Source organism: Sceloporus undulatus, chromosome 3, assembly GCF_019175285.1.
Source record: "Sceloporus undulatus isolate JIND9_A2432 ecotype Alabama chromosome 3, SceUnd_v1.1, whole genome shotgun sequence".
Taxonomy (NCBI): Eukaryota; Metazoa; Chordata; class Lepidosauria; order Squamata; family Phrynosomatidae; genus Sceloporus; species Sceloporus undulatus.
This window is the reverse complement of record NC_056524.1, coordinates 163,593,122-163,614,037: the sequence shown is the minus strand read 5'-3', so window position 1 is coordinate 163,614,037 and position 20,916 is coordinate 163,593,122. Positions and strand designations below refer to the sequence as shown.

At 38.7% G+C, this 20,916-nt stretch overlaps 1 protein-coding gene across 1 annotated transcript in view; it reads right to left on the bottom strand.

Moving 5' to 3' along the window:
• The window catches only part of BICC1 (BicC family RNA binding protein 1), a 146,052-nt gene that overhangs the window by 7,070 nt on the left and 118,066 nt on the right, over positions 1 to 20,916 (bottom strand). The window contains exons 9-17 of the mRNA XM_042459679.1: positions 20,134 to 20,265; positions 16,193 to 16,379; positions 15,229 to 15,387; positions 14,276 to 14,472; positions 12,616 to 12,757; positions 10,776 to 10,932; positions 8,292 to 8,457; positions 5,629 to 5,668; positions 3,905 to 4,059 (exon numbers count right to left, since the gene is read on the bottom strand). Of these exons, the coding sequence (XP_042315613.1) occupies positions 3,905 to 4,059; positions 5,629 to 5,668; positions 8,292 to 8,457; positions 10,776 to 10,932; positions 12,616 to 12,757; positions 14,276 to 14,472; positions 15,229 to 15,387; positions 16,193 to 16,379; positions 20,134 to 20,265 (1,335 nt within the window). The remainder of the gene's footprint in view (positions 1 to 3,904; positions 4,060 to 5,628; positions 5,669 to 8,291; positions 8,458 to 10,775; positions 10,933 to 12,615; positions 12,758 to 14,275; positions 14,473 to 15,228; positions 15,388 to 16,192; positions 16,380 to 20,133; positions 20,266 to 20,916) is intronic.

Genomic DNA, 20,916 nt, shown 5'->3' with positions numbered 1-20,916 from the left:
GCCAGTTCACCAAGTCAGATCCTTAAGAAGCCCTGATATGCACCATCTGCAGAATAAGACTTATCAGGTTTATCTCCCATCTGCTTATACCCCTGTTAACATATTTACAGAATATAACTACAGTTATGAAATTAGTATTCATAAAGATAACTCTGATGCAGACACTTTTTTTTAACTAATCGTTTTAAGAAAAAAACAAAATCTGATTTAAATACTTTTAAAAACAACCTGGGATTTTTTTTGTTTAAAATGAACCATGCTTTTTTTTTTTTTTAAATCAACCCTATCATGAAATATTTGATGGAGCCCTGGTGGCGCAGTGGTTAAATGCCTGTACTGCAGCCATTCACTCAAAACCACAAGGTTGCAAGTTCAAGACCAGCAAAAGGGCCCAAGCTTGACTCAGGCTTGCATCCTTCCGAGGTCGCTAAAATGAGTACTGTACCCAGACTGTTGCTGTTCACCGCTATGATCTTTGGAATAGCAGTATATAAATAAAACAAATTATTATTATTATTGATGAAAGAAGGATATTCTTTAAAGGACTCCGGAAGTGATGCTAAACAGACCTTTCTTCCCTATGCATATAGCAGCTTCAGAGGGCAGATTTTTGTCAGAATAAAGCAGGAGAAGAAAGAGTTAGGCTCCTTTCATCTGCATTTGTTCTAATCTAATAATTATCTATCTAGAAGCTGCCACATGCTTTTAAAAAACTACACTATCATTTCTTGCCCACTTTAACCCCCAGTTCTGTTGTTATTTCTATCATACAATGCTATGCTTGAACAGTCCCCCAAACCCTCCAACCTTCTCTCAAGGAAAGGAACACAAAAATCCAGAAAACCCATGCTGAACAAGGATCTATTAGCACATCAGATTAAGTTTTCCCCCAAAAGAGTAAGGACTGCTCGAACATACAGTCAATTTAAAAGGTTATTAGTAACTGCTCACTATCTGCATGCCATACTAGAAAATGAAATGTGGAGCTAAGAGACTGTAACAGAGACTGTCTATTGTAAAAACAGTTAAAAAAAATTCCTATAGGATATATTTCAGAAATGTTAGTTACAAGAAAAGGTACTCAACAGTCACTTCAGAGCGAAGCTGTTGAGGAATAGTTTTTTGGGGGGTTACCTGGCTATGTTCTAGAAGAAGAGTTCTAGAACTCTTCTAGAACATGGCCACATAAAACTATGGATGCCAGCCATGAAAGCCTTCGACTTCACTGTTGAGGAATGTTTTGCAAAGCTGTTTTTAGAAAGGATATGGTGCCCTACCAGTTTAACAGTACTTTTGGATATTCCTAATTCTGAAGTGAATTCTCCATATTCTCATTTTAACTAAGTCCTCTCTTCCTCCTGCCAGCTTTGTGTCCACACCCACAAGCTTTCTCAACTCGCTAGTAAGTCTTGGCTAATCATTTTGGAACTGGTGATGTCAAATACTGTGATGAGAGTGCTTTCTAATACCAATGGAAGTTCTGAAAACAGCCCAGAGTAAGCAGGAAAGCAAAGGGATACATGGTTTTTATTTTTCCCACATGTCTCAAGTACAACAAAAACAATGAGCATTGGAGTCTCTGAAGAAACAGTTTACAGAGCAAGGAACCCGGGCTGTGGTTTGTTCCTGGGTTAGAGCCAAGTGACTCAGACCCAGAAAACATTTTAGTCTCCTAATAAACTCCTTAGACAAAAAATTAGACAAAAGTAAAATGGCTGGAAGATAATGTGAAACACGCTGGAAAGCATATCTGCTTAACATATACAGGATGGATAATGTGCTTAAAGCTAAACTTGTTCCTAAGGAAAACCCATTTTATTATTTGCATCCATCAAAAAGATATGCAGCGGATTTATAGAAAGCCGATATCCCATTTAATACAATAATGCGACTTGGCAAGAGAGAAAGAATTTGTAAGGATATGCAACTGTCTGCCATGGTTTTAAAATTCGTAATTGCTTTCCATGCATAAGTTAGGCAATGGACCAGGCACTGCCTTATCAGTCTATGCAACCAGATCAAATGGCAACATAACCCAGATCATTTGGGCTTAGGAAAAACATGACACTGCACCTCCATCTCTGGACCTGCTCTTTCTTAAAAAGAGAGTACTTTAGTGCTAGGGATAAAGGAGAGATGTTGCAAGAGAAACACAATGTATAAGATTCTGAAATGACAAAAATCATCCTTAAACAGTGTCACTTTCTCACCCAACAATGCTATACAGCAGATCAATCCTCTCTTTTCATGTGGGACCACTGTAAAACAGTTCCCCATAGCAAATGCACTATCCAGTGGGACATAACATTAGTAACACACTTAACCTTACTGCATGAAACACAGCTACACCAGGGTCAGGGTCCAACAGGAAGACCCTGCCCCCTGACCTTTCTCTCCATGTTAGAAATCACACTGCTTCAAACATTTTGAGGCATTTAGTCAACTGATTTCATTTTATGTACTTTATGTATCTGAAAGCCAGAAAGATGGGTTTATATTGTTGCTAACTCCTATATGAGACGTTGGGCGTATATTTTAGTCAGCAACTGTGTCCAATAACCATTATAGCTGAGCAACATTTACATTTCTATACTGCTTAATAGTGAACACAGCACTCTAAGCACTTTACAATCTAGAAGCCAAGTGCCCCCCACAAGTTGGGTACTTATTTTACCAACCATGAAAGGATTGAAGGCTGAGTCAACCTTGGAGCCCTGGGATCAAACTCACAAAGCTGTGACTGCAATACTAGCATTTAAGCACTGTGCCACCAGGGTGCCTTTGCAATCGTAACATGCCAATCATGTTACGATTGCAATCTTGAGTCAAAAGCAAATCAACGATTGATTACAGAGGGCCAGGCATTAGTAACATCAAAACTCAATTGCTGTGATGTGTTCTGTTTGGAGCTAACTTTAAGACTGTTCCAGCAACTGCATCTGGTATGGAATGCTTCAGCAGGACTTCTCAGTGGGACAACAAACTGGTAGCACATAATATCTCTGCTGAAAGAACTGTTCTATCTGCTATAGGGCTAGGATAGAGGTTTTATCGTTACTTTATGAAACTCTAAACAAATTGGGACCTGGCTACTAGATCATTTTCTTTCTTATAAACCCATTCAGCCTTTGAGATCATATGGAGAGGTCCTTCTGATAGCTCTATGTGCTTCTGATGCCTTCTTACGAGTCAGTCAGAGCAGGGGACTCAGTGCAACAGCACCTATTACATGAAAAATACTCTTCGATCAGAAATTCAATAGTGACCATTGTTTTTGGTTTTTTATAATTATCTAAGCAAGCCTTCCCTTTTTTGTCCAGTCAGAGTTCTATTTCTTGGACTTCAAAAATAATGTATGTGTTATTTTCTGTGTATTTATGTACTGTAGATATTTCACATATTATTGAGGTACTGTACACTGCTCTGATTTTTTTTAATGTAAATAATACAAATAAAAAATAAAGGAGCAGCAGCAGCAGCAATTTTTTTTGCTTCCAAACACCTCTAGGGGTGTGGGGGGATTTTTTACCAATCTTGGCCCAGGAACCCTGAAAAATGTGGTGGGCATGCACCACCCATCCTCTAGTGGACATTTTGGAGCACTGTGGGGCAATATTTTAGTTCTTTTTTGCAAAAATTGTTTTTGAACCCTTGATGAATGCGTAATCAATTAACAAGTTAATGATTAATGAGTTTTGACTAATGTGTAACAGTACAAAAACATTACTAAAGATTCTGTATGGTGTAGTATGGGAGGATGTCAATGTGTGTTTGTGTGTGTGTGTGTGGGGGTGACATCAGGAGTTACCACACCGGTTGACACTAAACTTAGTGCTGCCACTACTGCGGGCTACATGCATCACACAGGCTGCACTTTGCCCACCCCTGCTGTTGTTTGACATACCTCATAAGTGGTTGACATAGATGGTTTGTATGACACGTGGTTTGCTCTCCTTAATTCCTTAATAGTTTCAGCTGGCATGGATTTGGAGAAGCCAAGCCCACTCCAAGTGTTCGTGGGTGTTCTCACCTCTGTAACAACTGGCTTCTTTAACATTGCTTAAAGAAAAGAAAAAGTAACTAAGTACAGAGCTCTTACAGGAAGGTATGCACAGAGGTAAACAGATATTTTTAAAAAATCTAATGGAAAAAAGCCAAATTGTGATGGACATGTTGAATAAGTGTAGCATGGTGACTATCAATTGGGAGGAAATGTAAAAGAGAGGTATGTAATTAGGAGTGTGTGAGGGAATGTGTAATTAAATATTTCTAAAGGATGAATACATGGCTGCCTGGCACCTTGGACATTCCAACCTTTTCTTGCCAGTTCCACTTATCTACTTATGATTTCTGTGATCCTCAATGCATTCTTAAAGAACTCACAGTTCCTTTGAACTCACAGGGGATCCATTCCGGACCTCCCGCGAGTTCCAAATATTGCGCGTATTCAAGCCCCATAGGCTTGAATGGGGCACGCGCCCCATTGCCATTAATGAAGGTCACCCCTCCACGGATTTCCACGTCTCAGATCTCAAGTCCATGGATTTGGAGGGGATTGTAAAATGTTTCATGAGCAGTAGCTTCTCTGCTACATACAGTCTGACCTTCACTGAAGAAAAACTGATTTTATAAACTAGGGAGTACATGCATTTGCAAACGTATTTACACACATTGGCCAGAATCCTTTTGGTGTCTTATGCATATGGAAGTTCCCCAACAGAATTGGTTGGGTATTTTTGCCTGATATGAGTTGGCTGTGTGGAGATATGCATGTAGTGCACTGTGCATGGATGCCATTGCACACTGCTGTAAGCTTTGTATGGTTAAGCATTGGGGCACTTGGTTGATCTGCACTGTCCATTAGGTTGTGCAATGCTACAACTCATTAAGAAGCTGATGTGCAACTGCCACATAACTCCACGAGTTATGTTTTGTCTGTTCAATATAAGACCTCAGCCATTATGTCCTAGCATTAGTTGGCATAGTTTCCAATCTGTGTTCTTGATTCACTGTTCACTGATTAAATGTGTCAATTTGGACACACAATGGTCATAATGACTTCCCTTTCCATAACATTTAATAACAGCATAACCACTTGGGTATATAGGCATATGCATTTATTACCACTCATAACAGTGGTCATCTCTTCTGGGAGGCATCAACTCCCTAAAGTACATTTGTGTTTATAGGATGTATTTTAAGTTTGTGAATACTTCTCATATCCAAGGTGTCATAAAAAGGAATATAGACCCAGCACATTTATACTGCAGGAAAACATGTAAAATAGTATGTAAGGTCCACATATTTTGAAAATGTAAAGTGCCATATAAAAGAGTAATAAACAGTGGAACATCTTTTCAGGCTATTTACCCCAAGAAACATTTATCATGTTTCAAGATTACAGTGTTCTTTCACGGAAAATGTAACAGGAGATTGAAAGTTTTTATATAGAGAAAATCTTGGATTGCAAAACAAGTTGTCTAAGATACAGTTTCTCAAACTGAGCAACCAACACAGCCAAATCTCAGGGCAGCAAAGAACAGGGAGGTGGGGAGAGGGAAGCAGCAACTCTTTCATTGTGCTACTAACAAACAGATATATGCTACAAGTCACAGTTGTCCCACATACCTTTGGTTGCTAATAGCTTCTTCTGTTCATAGTCAAATGCCTAAAAATGAAACACACAGAAGGCAGTTTAATCACTGCTTTAGCTAAATGTCATGCCAGTACTCTTCTCTCCAAACCACAAAGATTTTGATCACGGTCCATAAGTTTGCCTAGGAGGAACACAAAGCGCTAAACAGCAAAGTACCAGCATGCCTATGAACATTTGATATACTTGAAACTTTCATTTAAAACTAGCTAATTAGGGCTATAAATACCTTTGATAAAGGTTTGGGAATATAGGCAGTCTACGTTTTTCAAAAATGATTTCTTCTCCAAGGTAGCCCCCACTAAAAGCACTGTGCTTAAAACATTGCTCTTTGTACAAGTGTATTATAACCTTCTTCCTATGGGCTACGTCAGGAAAACTACATTGAGACTGCTCATTTTGAATCTTGCTTTAGAATGTACCTAGATAACATACAGGCTCAACACTCATCTCTTTGGAAGCAAGCTGCTTGTGTGTTATGTAAACATGCAGTAAAGCAAAACCACATGGACAAGAACTTTTAAACATTCTTGGAGTCATGTGGGAACAACCACGTCACTCTATTTTATCAACTGTTATGTTTCCTATTCTTCTGGTTTGTTCTGTTGTGAACCACTACATTAAAAAAAAATATATTACTGTTGTGAAAGGCTGCTTGAAATGCTTCCAAATACTCCCCTTCCTCTAGTCTGATGCAACTATGCTGAATATGAGATAAAGGATATACTCCCTGTGCAGTCACTGAAATACTGATTCCCAGTGAAATCAGTAGCAACAACTTCTACACAAATAGATAAAAAGATTGATGCATTAGTGGCAAGAAGCATGTGGACACCTAATAACATTTTCTATTTTCTTTCACTCCATTCATTCAGTTCTATGTGCCAGTTCATATAATTTACAAACTTCAGGTGAAGATTCCTGGACTATTCCACTTCACAGTTTTCCAGATTCACTGGCCTATAGTTCAAGAATCCAAGAGACAGCTTTCTCCCACAGTGCAGAACTGGTAAATTACAAATAAGTGGACAGCTGTAATTAATCTCTTCTAAGCACATCTTGCCTCCCGATTCTAACTCTACTAACTTTACAGAGTCCCTCCCAGTTTTCTGTGAGGCCAATAGCAGAGCATGGGCATTCCATTCAATAAGTCCCTGGTTCAGGGCTCAGCATCTCTACTTAAAATCAGCAGAGCTGGGAAATACCTTTGCTTGAGAATAGTGAATATACTAGGCGAGATGGATGAATGGATTGACTCCATAAAAGAAATGTCAAATTGTCTATCGTCTATCAAAAATTTACAATGGAACACTTGTGATCTATGGACTAGAAGAATGCAAGCAGGTGCTAGGGGAGCTGCAAGCTCTCCAGGATGGCACTTCAGTTTCTAGCACTATTTTGCTCTTTTCCTTCTGTTTGATCAGGCTTCCTTTCACACTACACAATTATAGTATTATTATTTCACTTTAACTGCTATGATTCCATCCTATGGATTCCTCAGGACAGAAGCACTGCAGGTAAAGTAGAATAACAGAGCTACAACTGTCTAGTGCAGGGGTAGGCAACCCTTTTGAGCCGGGGGCCGGGTTGCTGTCCCTCAGACAACTGGGGGGGGGGGGGGGGGGGAAAGCCAAAAAAAAAAAAAAAAAATAATTAAAAATAAACAAATAAACAAACCGGGACAAATGTAGGACAAAATTTTCAAATAGAGGGCACTTTTTAAATAAAAAATGGAGGACACGTGAAAATTTTTGCTGATTTAAAAAAAAATGTTAAGATAAATGCATGTTTCTGAGGCTTCTATAGACAATTGCCCCACCATGCCCCTCGCGCGAGACACCAAAGGCCCCGGTGGCAATCGGCGGCAGGACTGGGCTGGGGCCGGTCCCAAGGCCTCGCCGGGCTGCATCCGGCCCGCGGGCCGCAGGTTGCCTACCCCTGGTCTAGTGTGACTATACCTAAGATCTATTGGGGTCACTTGCTTTAAGTTAATGGTAACAAAAAGGGTGCAAAAATATGTATTAACACTGAGTTCCTCTTAAGGTTCTTGAGACCATGTCTTGTAATCCTCTAGAGTTCGCAGACAGATATTTGACTTTTGCTTTCCATTGTATTATACTTCAAAATTATTAATTGCCATAGGAAAGAGCTCAAAATTGAAGACCTTCAAGTGAGTAATTGTGTTGGCTTCAGATCAAATTCGTCTTGCTTTAGGCACATTTGAATAGAACGAATGAGACAAGTCTTTCAAGACTAACCTAGTCACACTGAATAATTTTGGGTTATATCTATCATTAATAGACGTATCCAGAGAGATGCTCATCATCATAGAAGAGGCTAACATCTGTATTCTTGTTGAACAAGTGCTGTCCTCTCCTGTCAGTGGTCCCAGATCAAGAATGTATGCTACCAAACAAATCTGCCTCTAGAAAGACAGTCAGGCTGTTCTAATCAAGCTGGGTCATTGATTTTAGCAGCTTTATCGTTATAAACCAGAATTATGCAGATTGTTACATGCAGAACCAAAAAGAAATTAACATTAGGAGTGAAATCTTAATCTTCTCTGAGACCAAATTACTTTTCACTTACAAGAGATATGATAGACACATACAAGCCTGATTGGCTGCATGCTCAGTACCTGCATATTTACGTATGATGACTGTGGGACAAGACGTGCTCTTTCTGAATTCTGTTGGGCTGCTGCCGCTCTCTCAGCTGCTCGTTCACTTCCAGGTGCTTTTTTATCAGCCACTGGGTTTTCTGAAGCGCCTAGCTCAGGATCTGACAGCAACCTCTCTGTCGTGCTGTTAAAAGATGAGGGTGTGAGAAGGATTATTTTCTTGATGGGGGTAGAGTGAGATCTGTTTTCAGAGCCTATACAGTAGGCAGAGATCTAACATGCTTTACTTTAGTTTCTGTTTTTGATAAAGCTACGAACAGACTATAAATGTATTAGAAACTCCTGTTTGTCAATGGCTAGAAATAAACAACAACTCAGTACATATTTCTCCACAATTTAAATTTGCTTTTTTTCCAGATATGACACCGTAAGCACTCTGTTAATGCTTGCTTCATGACAAGGATTAATATGGAAAACTCAGATCAAAGTATTAATTGAATCTGGCTTATTTTAAGAAACCAGCATTTTCTCTCCTAGAGAAACATGCCTAGAACAACTGAACACTGCCAATGAACACGACATATAATTTTATGGACCAAAGAGGTTTATCTTCTAATCTAGTATTAAATATTTCTATCACAGTAAACATATGGAAATGTTCTGATATCACCCCTTAGCTGTGCAAGACTTCATCAGAGATTTCTGGTTATTAAATGCTGTTTAAAGCAATAAAGACTTTACCTTAGATAGTTTCTGTGTCAGGAAAGATGATGAACACTATTTGTCCTTCATCTTTTGTGACAGAGAAACTAAAGGGAACTAAAGAGAAGAGTGAGGTCTTCTGCATGCTTAGCTGTTGAGCTGGATATGTAGCAGGCTTCACTCCTTCCTTTCACTTTCCCTATAGGAAAAAGGAATGTAGCTGGTAGAGTGCTTATCTCCACAGAAAGAAGCACAGAACAACTCAGCTATATTGCTGTTTTTACAGTGAAAGGGGAAAAAGATGATACCAGGACAGAACTTTGGCGAGGAGAGGTTTTGGGAATGTGTCTGCCTCATGTCATCTACCCCAGTATTTCTTAAGCAAACTATTGTGTGGGTGGGAACAGTAGGTTTTTTCTTCCAGTGTGCCAGGGACCAACAACATAATTGTGCTCACTGACTATTGGAGCTGCTTTATTTCCTGGAACCTGCTGTAGGCAGCCAACAGCATGTGGATCAGCAATGATCCTTGGACTGTCATTTTGAATAGCAATGGTCTACCCTACTGGGGGTGTCCTCGATGTCAATCCAGTCCCTTGGATTGATCCTGTCCCCTACCATGGATTTAGTGGTATTTTGGGACAAAAAAGGTATCATAGAGTTTTTATTGTCATGACTATCAACAAGATGGAATGAGTACATAGTAGTATGCAGTTCAAATTACGATGCAAGATTCTTTAGGGAGGCTGCATTATTCCCTCTCTTACCACTCCTAATGTGTATCTGGATCGGGCTACAAGTGAAAAGGTAAAGCCATCCGGCTTCCGAACTATGCTGAAGTCTTCTCCTCTTCTTTTTTCTGTTAACATTAGGGTGCTTGCTTAGGGAGGTATGATCAATTTTCACTCCCATTCCCTAAACATACTTCAGTTTAAATTTATATTGTAGGGCCAGTGACTGTGATGTCTCCTGTTATTCCAAGCTCTCTATTAGCTTGCCCAGAACTAGATAACCATGAGAAAGGCTGCCAGATGAACCACCTTGAACTTCATTATGAAAACATCTTACATGATAGTTGCCATATTGTTGTACTCGTTTCCTACAACACACACTGGGTTAAGCAGGTAATGAAAATACCATGACAAAGAATATAATGTGTTCAGTCTTCATCAGTATCAGTTACATCATAAACCCCTTCCATATAGTCCTTCCACAGCTTAATATACCAGGCCAGAAAAAAAGAAAAGAAAAAGAAGCTTTTATATTTACAGATAGAAAAGAGAACTCTTGACTGAGGAATCTGAGGAATACTCTGAATGTGACACATTTCTTACCCAGAACCAATCGGGAAGGTAAAAGATTGAGCTGTGAATAAGCAAATTCTTAGTATAAATCTTACTTAAATTAATTAGGTAGACTTTTCTAACTATTTCTCTCTCAGCTTCAACCAACCTTTTGTCTGATATAGGATTATACTGATATTGAACTAGCTTACCTACCTGATGTAAACAATATAGCAAGGTAACACAGAAATGCTACATAAATCCTAAGTATTATTAGCATACAGACAGCATTTCTATGCAGTAAAAATCATATAAACCAATTACACATCATTATGAATGTAAATACAGTAACTTCACCCTGTAAAGGAATATGATTCTGAGAAGCAAGGCACTTTAGGGTATGTGCCTGAAATACAGAGTAAGATTTTTACTGATGACAATACCCAAACCACACCAAAGGGAATCTAAAAATGTTGCTACTACTTCACACAATATTATATTTAAAAATGCTACATACTGTAAATGAGAGTTTTTGGTGCCTTGCAACAGTTCAACTGTTTGCCTCTTTGAACAGGATTGTTTGGAGGAACTCATCATTTGTTTGAGATCATTGGCATTTGCTGAATGTGAAGGACTTCGTGGCATGCCCACCTCCACAAAGGCATCATTGCAACCTACAAAGAACAAAGTGCAGAGAAACAGTGCATGCATATCAAGCATGAGCATCCATCAGGGTTAATTTAAGCTGAGTAAAATGCTACTGCTGTAAGGGCTCACCAGATAATCAGTGACATTCTTCAACAATAGTGACCCTATCACAGATGATGTTTTAAACTGTAGAGACCAGTACTGATTCATTAATATTCTAGGACCAACCTAGATGGCAAGTACTCTGAAACCACACTTTGGAAGCATTGAACATGGAATTACATAAAGAATTGAGTTTCATTTGAGGAAAAAAAAATAGAAAAACAATATTTTTAAAGAGAAGAACACTCTGAAGAGAAAAGACTGAAAGTATGCAGGCTAATGGTGGTGAAAGAGATGGAGAGATGATGAAGCTCTCTAGAAATCAGGAGAGCAGGATTTTAACACCATAACACTCTGTAAACAACAGCAATAACAACAACAGATCTTGTGTTCGCAGCTTTGTAAACAATGACAAATTAAATACAATATTTGCAGAACTATTACAGTAATAGGCAAAACAATACAATAATAATAAAGGAGACATATGCTTGTTTGATATAATTTCCATGAAGACCCAAGAATTCCCATTTCTTTGGGGCAGAACTTAGGTTATATGGGCACTGAATCTCACACTCTTAGTGTATAAAGTACCTACATAATCCATAAAACATCTATGAAATTAACAGAGAATAGTTATATGACTAGTTTTTTTAAACCTAACTGTTTTTAGCACTCATTGGTCCAGTTCAGACATAACAGAAAATCATGGTTTATTGTCACACATAAAGACTAACATGAACCTCAGAGCTCCCACATTCAACTCTTTCCTTTATGTAGTCAGGTGTGCGTTTGTGTGTTCATGGAAGAAATTTAAAGATCTGGCTTGCTTTAAAACACAGTTTCTGATTTTGCCTAAACCTGAGAAATTATGTTTAGAACAAAATAGTAAGAAGCTTTAAACCTCCTCCTTTTGTCAACTAAGGGGAGGGAAGAACAAAGTTATTAATTTATATATTTCTACCCCATTCTGTACAATGGGACCTCAGGACAGTGTGCAAGAATAATCAATTTAGACATTTTAAAATAATTTAAAATAATAAAAATAATTTAGATGAACTAAACACATATTAAACAACTTTATAGTTTAAAATAGCTTAAAACTATGTATGGATAAAATCTGTAAGAAATTTGTTAGCCTCCAAAAGCTCCAATAAAAATTCATGTTGAACATGTACCTCAACAAGCCCAAGAACTATGCCTGTAACAATACATCGTGATTCTTAAAGCTATTATTCAAATCAAAGCTATTCTGTACCAAACCACTGAAGAACCCAACCATGTGAAGCATGGCAAAAAATTTTTAAGACCCCATAACCCAGCAATTTGATTTCTGAACAAAAACAAGGTCAATTTGATCTTTAATATTTAGCAAAATGTACTTGATAGTCCTGATTATTCAGAGAGCCTCTCATTAAATTCTCAAAATCTCCTTAGCTTTTCAGCACACTCTTATCTCAGCTGGTGTTTAGAAAGATTCACTGTCATTTCAGCCATAAGCTTATCTTGAATCTCTCAAGAAAGGTAATAATGTCCCCCTAGAGTAGAGAATGATTACAAAAATGAATAACATAATCCTTATTTTGATTATACCCTAATTTTGATTATACCTTCACCAGCATCTGCCTTGGTGGTCACTTGCTCAGAGGCATTATGGCTATTTGTCTGTCTGGATGGATCACTGTGGTTTGTGCTCAATACATTTTCACCAAGTGCTGCAGCAGAAAGTGTTGTATACTTCATAGCTGAGGTCTGGAATAATTACAAGCATATTTAATCATTGTTTTAAGATTTAACACAATGTTATTGAAAACAAATATTAAGAACTTGCATTCCCACCCTCTGCCTGGCAGTGTATAATTTGGGATCATTTCAGATGAGCAAATATGAATAGTGAAAGAAGTGTGAGAAAGCCTATATAGGGGAAAAGCCACTGCAGCCTGCATTTTCCACTCCAACTTCTTTGAACAGAGGTCAGACCACTCATTAAACAGAAATCAGACCACTTAAAAACAAAAAGATTTTGTTCCGAACCAGCATCCTAGATTTGCTCCCTGGTGACCCAAAATTTGTCTTATCTAACACTCTTGTTGATTTTAGCACATCTACTCTGCCCTTCAGTCCTTATTGTAGGCAAGTCACTGCAATTCTCTTAAGTGATTCATTTGCTGCTTTGCATAGCAACAAATTTATGCCAATTTACCATCCAATTCAGGATGTTGCAACTGAAAGTAATCTTTATGACTTTAATAAATAAAAGATTTTGATCATATACATTATAGAATCTATGAATACTTTTTCTCTTTCAACAAAGTGAGCTCATTTAGTCACTGTGGGCTATTTACTTTCTGCCAGAAAAAAAAATTAGGCAGATTGCAGGGGGAAAAAAGCTTGAATAAGAGGAAAAGTACTTGCCCCTGGCACCAACCCCAACACATACTATAGAGTTCTAGGCATTTGATATTTCCTTAAGGATACAGAAATGATAGAAGCCAAGTGGGAAGAAAGCTATAGTGTAGAGAGGATGCCACAGTCTGCAAAGCTTAAAAATCAAAATATTATAATACACACTGCTAAATCAAGTGGCACCATTATGTTGGAATACTGTCTGCTTCAGGGCAAAATGCAAAACATATATCTCATCTGTGTCCCATTTCATACAGACATACACTTTTTTTTTTACTATAATTTCTATCTTTGAACATCATGTCACATTTTGTGACAGTTAATACGTACTTTAAAAATGATCTCAATCAGGGCATCAAAATATACTGTGTCATTTTTTTTAAATCCACCCCTTCACTCCATTTACAACTTGAGCCTCCCTTATCTGAAATGCTTGGGATCAGAAATGTTTTGGAATTTTTCTGATTTTGGAACATTTGCATATACATAATGAGATATCCTGATGGGACCCAAGTCTAAACAAGAAATTAAGTTAGGTTTCATATACAATTTATACACCGTATACATTTAGGTTTCATATGATAGCATGCCAGTCACATGCTCTCAGCCTCAGGGGAAGGCAATGGTAAACCTCTGAACAAATCTTACCAAGAAAACTTCATAATAGGTTTGCCTTAGGGTTGCCATAAGTTGGAAATGACTTGAAGGCAAACAAACAACAACACACACCTTGTACACACAGCCTAAATATAATTCCAGATAAGGGAAACTCAACCTGTATACAAATTCAATTAGCCTGGACATAATATACAGAATAGATAGCACAGTCTTTGGCATGTCCAGGATTGCAGCCTAAATTTTTACCTTTACATGACCATTTAACGAAGTCGGGCTTTTCTTGTTTTCTGTGTGCATGCCATTCATGTGGATATCAACTGGGGTTAAACCTGGAGGGGGAGATGGTGTATTCTGACTGTAATTTGGCACTCCTGATAGAAGTATACTTGTTAAAGTAGCTTGGGCAGTGGATGGCATCATCAGGTGAGGAATAGCAGAAAAGCCTGTAATGAAATTTAAGGAAGTCTAAATTAGTATATTTCTTAATTTGTGCTGTTTTAAAAAGTATCTGGCAGAATAAAATACCCTGAATTTAAAGAAACAGATGAGTTGATAGCTAAATTAAAATAAGAGTAGAAATTATACGGATTATGAACATGTAGTGAGTCAGATCACTGCTCTGTCTAAGCCAATACGTCCTTCCTAAACTGGTAGCAAACTTCTGTGATCTCAGGCACAGATCTTTCATATCATTGATACTGGGGATACCAGCAATTTAGCCTGGGACCTTCACTATGCAAGGCAAGGCTCAAATAATATCAAGGCTGTGTTACCTAAAGCTGCATCCACACTGCAGAAATAATCCAGGTGGACACTGCTGGATGTTTGTAGGTTGTTGTGGCACCAGAGCTCTCAGACAGAGAAGGCTAAATATCTCACAAAACTACAAATCTCACAATTCCATAGCATTGAGCCATGGCAGTTAAAGTGGTGTCAACTTGGATTACTTCTGCAGTACAGATGCAGCCTAACTGCAATATGATCTTCATCAGAGACAGATAATCCCGATTTGGGTAGCAGATGTTACATTATTAAAGAGAACAAAATGAAGACATGTTATGTTGAATGCATTACTTTAACATTATACACCTTTGTTATTGTTCTTCAGAATTAAAATGCTACATTTAAATAGAACAAACTCAAGTTCCCCTTTTGCTCTTAAAGAAAAAACTCTTTAAAAATCTGTATGTTATACTAACCTGTAGCATTTGTATTGGCTATTGATGACGCCCACAAAGTTGGGCTTGGTGTGCCTGAACTTGGACTCTGCAAAGGACTAACAGAACTATTTAGAGCATTTAATAGGGAATTTGGAGCACTGGATGTGTTGACAGATAAGGCAGTTGGACCCAAGAGACCTGTAAAAAAATAAACATACAACAATGTCAGATTACATAATCTCACAGAGAAGAGAAACGATATAAAAAGCCAATTCTTAAAAAAAAATGTTTCAATATCACATTAGAAAGGATTTGTATTTTCACAGAGAAGTCCACCCAATAGTTACAAATTTAACTGATTCTCTTCCAGGATGCTATCATTAAGTAAATACTATTCGGGATAATACACAAATTCATTCCCCATCCTGGTCTTTTTCAAGGGGTCAACAACCTAATTTGGAAGCCAGTAGTAATACACTGTGTCTTAACTGGAACTCTGATTAACACTGAACCTGACTGTTTTTCTTCTCCTGTATTTTTCATTTCATCTTTTCCCTGCCTTGCTAACAGATTTTTACATGCATAAAAGTGTGTATTTTACACATTATCTCAACATACCCAGTTTCCGGTTTGATATCACTTTAACTGCTATGGCTCAATGCTACAGAATTCTGGGAGTTGTAATTGAGCCATTGCAGTTAGTGATTTTAAACCGGATTATTTCTGATGCACAGATGCAGCCTTCCTGTTCAAGAACAATGTATACACATAGAGTCAATATACAGAGTTTATTTTTTTCAACTCATTAAATTTTTTGTGGGTTTTTCGAGCAATGAGGCCATGTTCTAGAACAGCTGCTGGCGAAATGTCAGGAATAAATTATTCTAGAGCACAGCCTCATAGCCTAAAAATAACCACAAAAAGTTATGGATACCGGCCATGAAAACCTTTGACTTCTCATTAAATAAAGTTCCAAAATATTATAAACTATAATAAACTGTACCAAGTCCAGTAAGTCCTAGTCCAGCTGAGGATAGGATATCCAAGCCAGGACAGGAGAGGCCAACTGGACAGGAGATGGTGGACGGACTTGTTGCGATGGCGATTCCACTGGTTTCAAGGCCCAGGAGACATTTTCGTGCTTCGTACATGTTTAAGGCATTTCTCTCGACACTTTTTACAATTACAGACTGTAAAAAAGGAAATACACAATTATAAGAGTATAACAAAACACTTAAACCATTTTCTACAACTGCCATCAATAAGAGGAAATGTTTAAAAGCCCACTCTCAAAGCCAAACTTATTCTCTGGCATGAACAGAAAGCGAGCACCCAAGACTCCAAAACTAGCAGTCCTTATGTAACATTTGGTAAATTTTCCTAAAATCAAAGACTTGCAGAACCCAGGGATGGTAAATGCATGTTGTTTATTTTCTTAGTTATGAGAGAAAATACACAGTTATTGCAAACAAAGTTTATGTTTTGTAATACTTCAAAAGATGGAACTCAACTAGCATTTAGGCAGAAATCAATTTATGTAAATAATGTTTAGAATCACACTAGGCAACTGGATATCTTGCCTACTTTTTATGAACGCAGGAAAGTAAGATTTCCAATGAAAGATGCATATTCTAATGGCCTACATTCCATGACTTATTTATCCAAGATAACCTCTCCTCCCACCTGTTCCTCATTTTAGGAAGCAACATTTGCCAGAAAACATCATTTTTCCAAGTATGTGAGCTGAAAGCTTCTATTTTAGGAAGAAAGCTTATTAAAAAACTTTGGACGCTACTGATTATTCTTATTTTTAGATTCAGGGCCCCAGAACACTATATTATGCACCCACTAATACTCCTATCCCCACCAGATACAACTGTCTGATATATATGTAACACTGTCCTCTAGAAAACCTATGACTTACATAGTAAGGACCTAATAAATATATGCATCCTATTAATTCCTTGCGGTAATAGTGGTTTTGTGTTACATTTGTTCTGAGATTTGCTGTGGCTAACACATGAAAAGGTCCAGACTGGAACAAGAACTATGAGAAACTTAATATTCTATTGCATGTGACACATAAAGGATGTTCATGCTACAGGTAGCACAGGTTCTATATACATTCTGTATATGTATATACTGGTAACTGATCTGTACACAGGTAGTTTTTGACATATAACTTTCAACACATGCACCTTGTACATAGAGTGATCACTTGTACAGATACTTTCAGTATGATGACCCGTGGTACAGTTATTCATATATAACTGAATACAATATAGTATAACATAGTGATTTCTGTACTGCTGTTCAAGTATTCAAACTTCTCAATTAATGGTACAAATAAAGATGTTAGAAGTCTTGTGGAAACTGGTGTTTTTTTTTTGTTTAAAAATGGAATTATTATGAGTCCCAGTCCTTGGAAAAGAGTGGGATATAAATAAACATAATAAATAAATAAATAAATAAATTTACAAAAGTACTTCTGCTACATAAATAAATAAATAAACCACAGAATGTTTAATATGGCTCTCACCCAAGTTGCCTCTCTGGAAAAGTTGCCTGTTCAACTTAAAATATGAGTAGTTCAACGGTTTTGAACTCAGTCCAAGAAATACAGTGGTTATCATTGTAAGTTTAAATCAGGATAATGGGATAGGTATTGCTCAGTACTGATTAGATAAAAATACTATCATGTTTAGTACTTATTTCCCAAGAAATATTAAATGAATATATTTTTTCTCTCTTCCTACCTGTTAATTTACAGGGCTGCATAAAATTGCATTACTGTATAAAATTTTAACAGGCCTACTACTTGTAAGAAATTCTGTTTTAAATCCAGACAGTTTAAGCTGCCTCTGCACAAGACACAATTGCAGTATATCATTCAGAATGATGATAGATCCTCTGTGGGGAGATGCACATCTCATTAACACAAAGAGAAATGTGTATTCCTCTTGGGGGAGGGGGGGAATCATGTTTCTACTTCTATTTGAGGACAACCTTGAATCATGATTCACTTATTCTTCCTCTCTCTTCCCTGATGTCCCATACTGAAAGACACCAAAAGCGATTCTGTCCTTTCACTGGACAGATAAATGGAAGCATGTTTGCTTTTATCTTCCTTTCTTGGCCATTAGAAGCATATTACTGAAGGCATGCACAGGTCTAGCATCAGCAACCAACATACTAGGACCATCTGTTGAGGCCCATAAGTTCCAATGCCACGTGTTTCTCCACTACCACATGGATCCTCTGGTGGTAATGCTGCTGCAGAAACCAGAATGCCTACCTACAACATTCACTCAGAAAAGGCTTACTTTGCAGTGCTATATAATGGTTTGGGAGCCCATTATACACACCAGAGGAGAAAGCTGGTGACTGCAGGAATGACACAGGGAGCTCACATGATGATAAGACAGTGGTAGGATGGTGAGCACAGTCTGCCTATAGCCCTCCATGGGACAGGAGTATTCAGGATAAAGATTAAATGGTAGGGTTTCACAAAACTCCTGATTAACTGAAAGAGACTTTTGAGTAATGGTCCAGATACTCAGTCCTACAATTCCTTTCAGCCCCAGTTAGCATGGACAACAGAAAGGGACCGTGGGATCTGTCATCCAAAACATCTAAAGAGCCAAAGGTTCCTCATCCCTTGACTTGAGTGTCCTCCTATTATAGGTGTTAGCAATCTCTGGAGAATATTTCCATTTGCCTCAGGACTCTCTCAGCGTAGATCAGTCCCTCTAATGTGGCTCTTGAACTGACTGACTGATTTCCAGTTTGGAGAAACCCACTTCCAGTATAACTGGATTTTCATAATTAAAAAAGAGTTGTCAGGAGATATACCGTATTTTCCGGTGTATAAGGCGACGGGGCGTATAAGACGACCCCCCAACTATTTAAAGAAAAATATAGAGTTTACCATATACTCGCCGTACAAGACCACCTGAAGCCTCTGAAAGCCGGCGCTGGGCGCGCGCCCGCCTCCCTATGGGGCTGGCCTCCGGCCTCCAAGGCCTTGGAAGGCCGGCGCTGGGCACGCTCGCGCCGCCCCTTCAAGCCGGCCTCCGAGGCCTTGAAGGCCGGCGCTGGGCGCGCTCGCGCCGGCCCATGGAGCCGGCCTCCGAGGCCTTGGAAGGCCGGCGCTGGGCGGGGTCGCGCCGGCCCATGGACCCGGCCTTCGAAGCCTCGGAAGGCCGGCGCTGGGCGCGCTCGCGCCGCCCCTTCAAGCCGGCCTCCGAGATCTTGAAGGCCGGTGCTGGGCGCGCTCGCGCCGGCCCATGAAGCCGGCCTCCGAGGCCTCAGAAGGCCGGTGCTGGGCGCGCTCGCGCCGGCCCATGGAGCCGGCCTCCCAGGCCTTGAAGGCCGGCGCTGGGTGCGCGCCCGCCTCCCCATGGGGCTGGCCTCCGGCCTGCAAAGGCCAGTGCTGGGCAGGCTCATGCCGGCCCATGGAACCAGCCTCTGGCCTCCTCCGAGGCTTTGGAGAGCCGGCGTTGGTCGCGCACGCGCACGCCGTCCCATAAAGTTTCCCTCCGGCCTCCTCATACGGGGCGTATAAGACAACCCCCAATTTTTCAGAAGATTTAAAGGGGTTCAAAAGTCGTCTTATAGGCCGGAAAATACGGTACCTTGTTTTAGAGTAGAACATCATCCCCCAGATGGACAATTATACAATTTTTGAAAGGAAAAAAAAAATAGAAGTCTTGGTTTCTACTGAAACAGCCTTGAGGGACAATTTTGTCCACCTTGGTTTGAGCAAAAGCCAGTTTGTACTTTAGCTACATAGATCCTTTGTAACAGTAACTGTATGTGATTCCTTAAAAAAAAAACAAGTTGGATTTTCAAACAATTTATGTAGAATCAACAAGTTATTTCGTTTAGTTCAGGCTAAACAATGAAGGGTTCACTTGCATAAGAAAGTAAAAATATTCTACTAACCTTGCTTGGCTGTTTCGGCTTTGGTTTAATACTAATGAAGACATCTAGTTGTTCCATTAGTTGAGTTATAAAGTGTGGTTCTACATCGATTTCTTCCTTCATATCAAACATCAGCACAAGAGGAAGGCAGCCCTGAAACATTAAATACAAATCCCAACATGACATCGCTCTTGTAGTTTTATTAAACTACAGAAAGAATTTAGTGCTTTTTATGCAGTCCAGCAGTGTAGAATCTTACATATTTAACTATCAGTATGAGCAACATTTCTGCACCAGGTTTATATAGAATTCAAGATATCTTTAACATATTTCTGACCTGAAACTCTAGCACTAACAGATTCTGGAAAGGCCCAGTTCATTTATATAAAAAAATTGATTCTCCTTCTACCACACACACACACACTAGATAGTAGTAGTAGTAGTAGTAGTAGTAATAATAATAATAATAATAATAATAATAATAATAATAATAATAATAATCTGACTCTCTACAAAATGCAATCGGGGCAGCTATGTTCTATCTATCTATCTTCCCAGTTATTCTCCATTACAAGACTGTGACTAGACATAAGGACTACAAATCAGATAGAGGGAACCTATTGCCTGTTATCTCCTTTGTCAATGGATGCAAATATGTTTTTTTAAAAGTGGAGTGTAAACAAATGTTACAATAAACATTTTGTTGGTAAGTGTTGATATGGTGAAATATGAAAACACACAATATACAGTGATGTAGAAACAGATGGGATGAACTCAGTTGTACAACCTAGATTAATTCAGTTT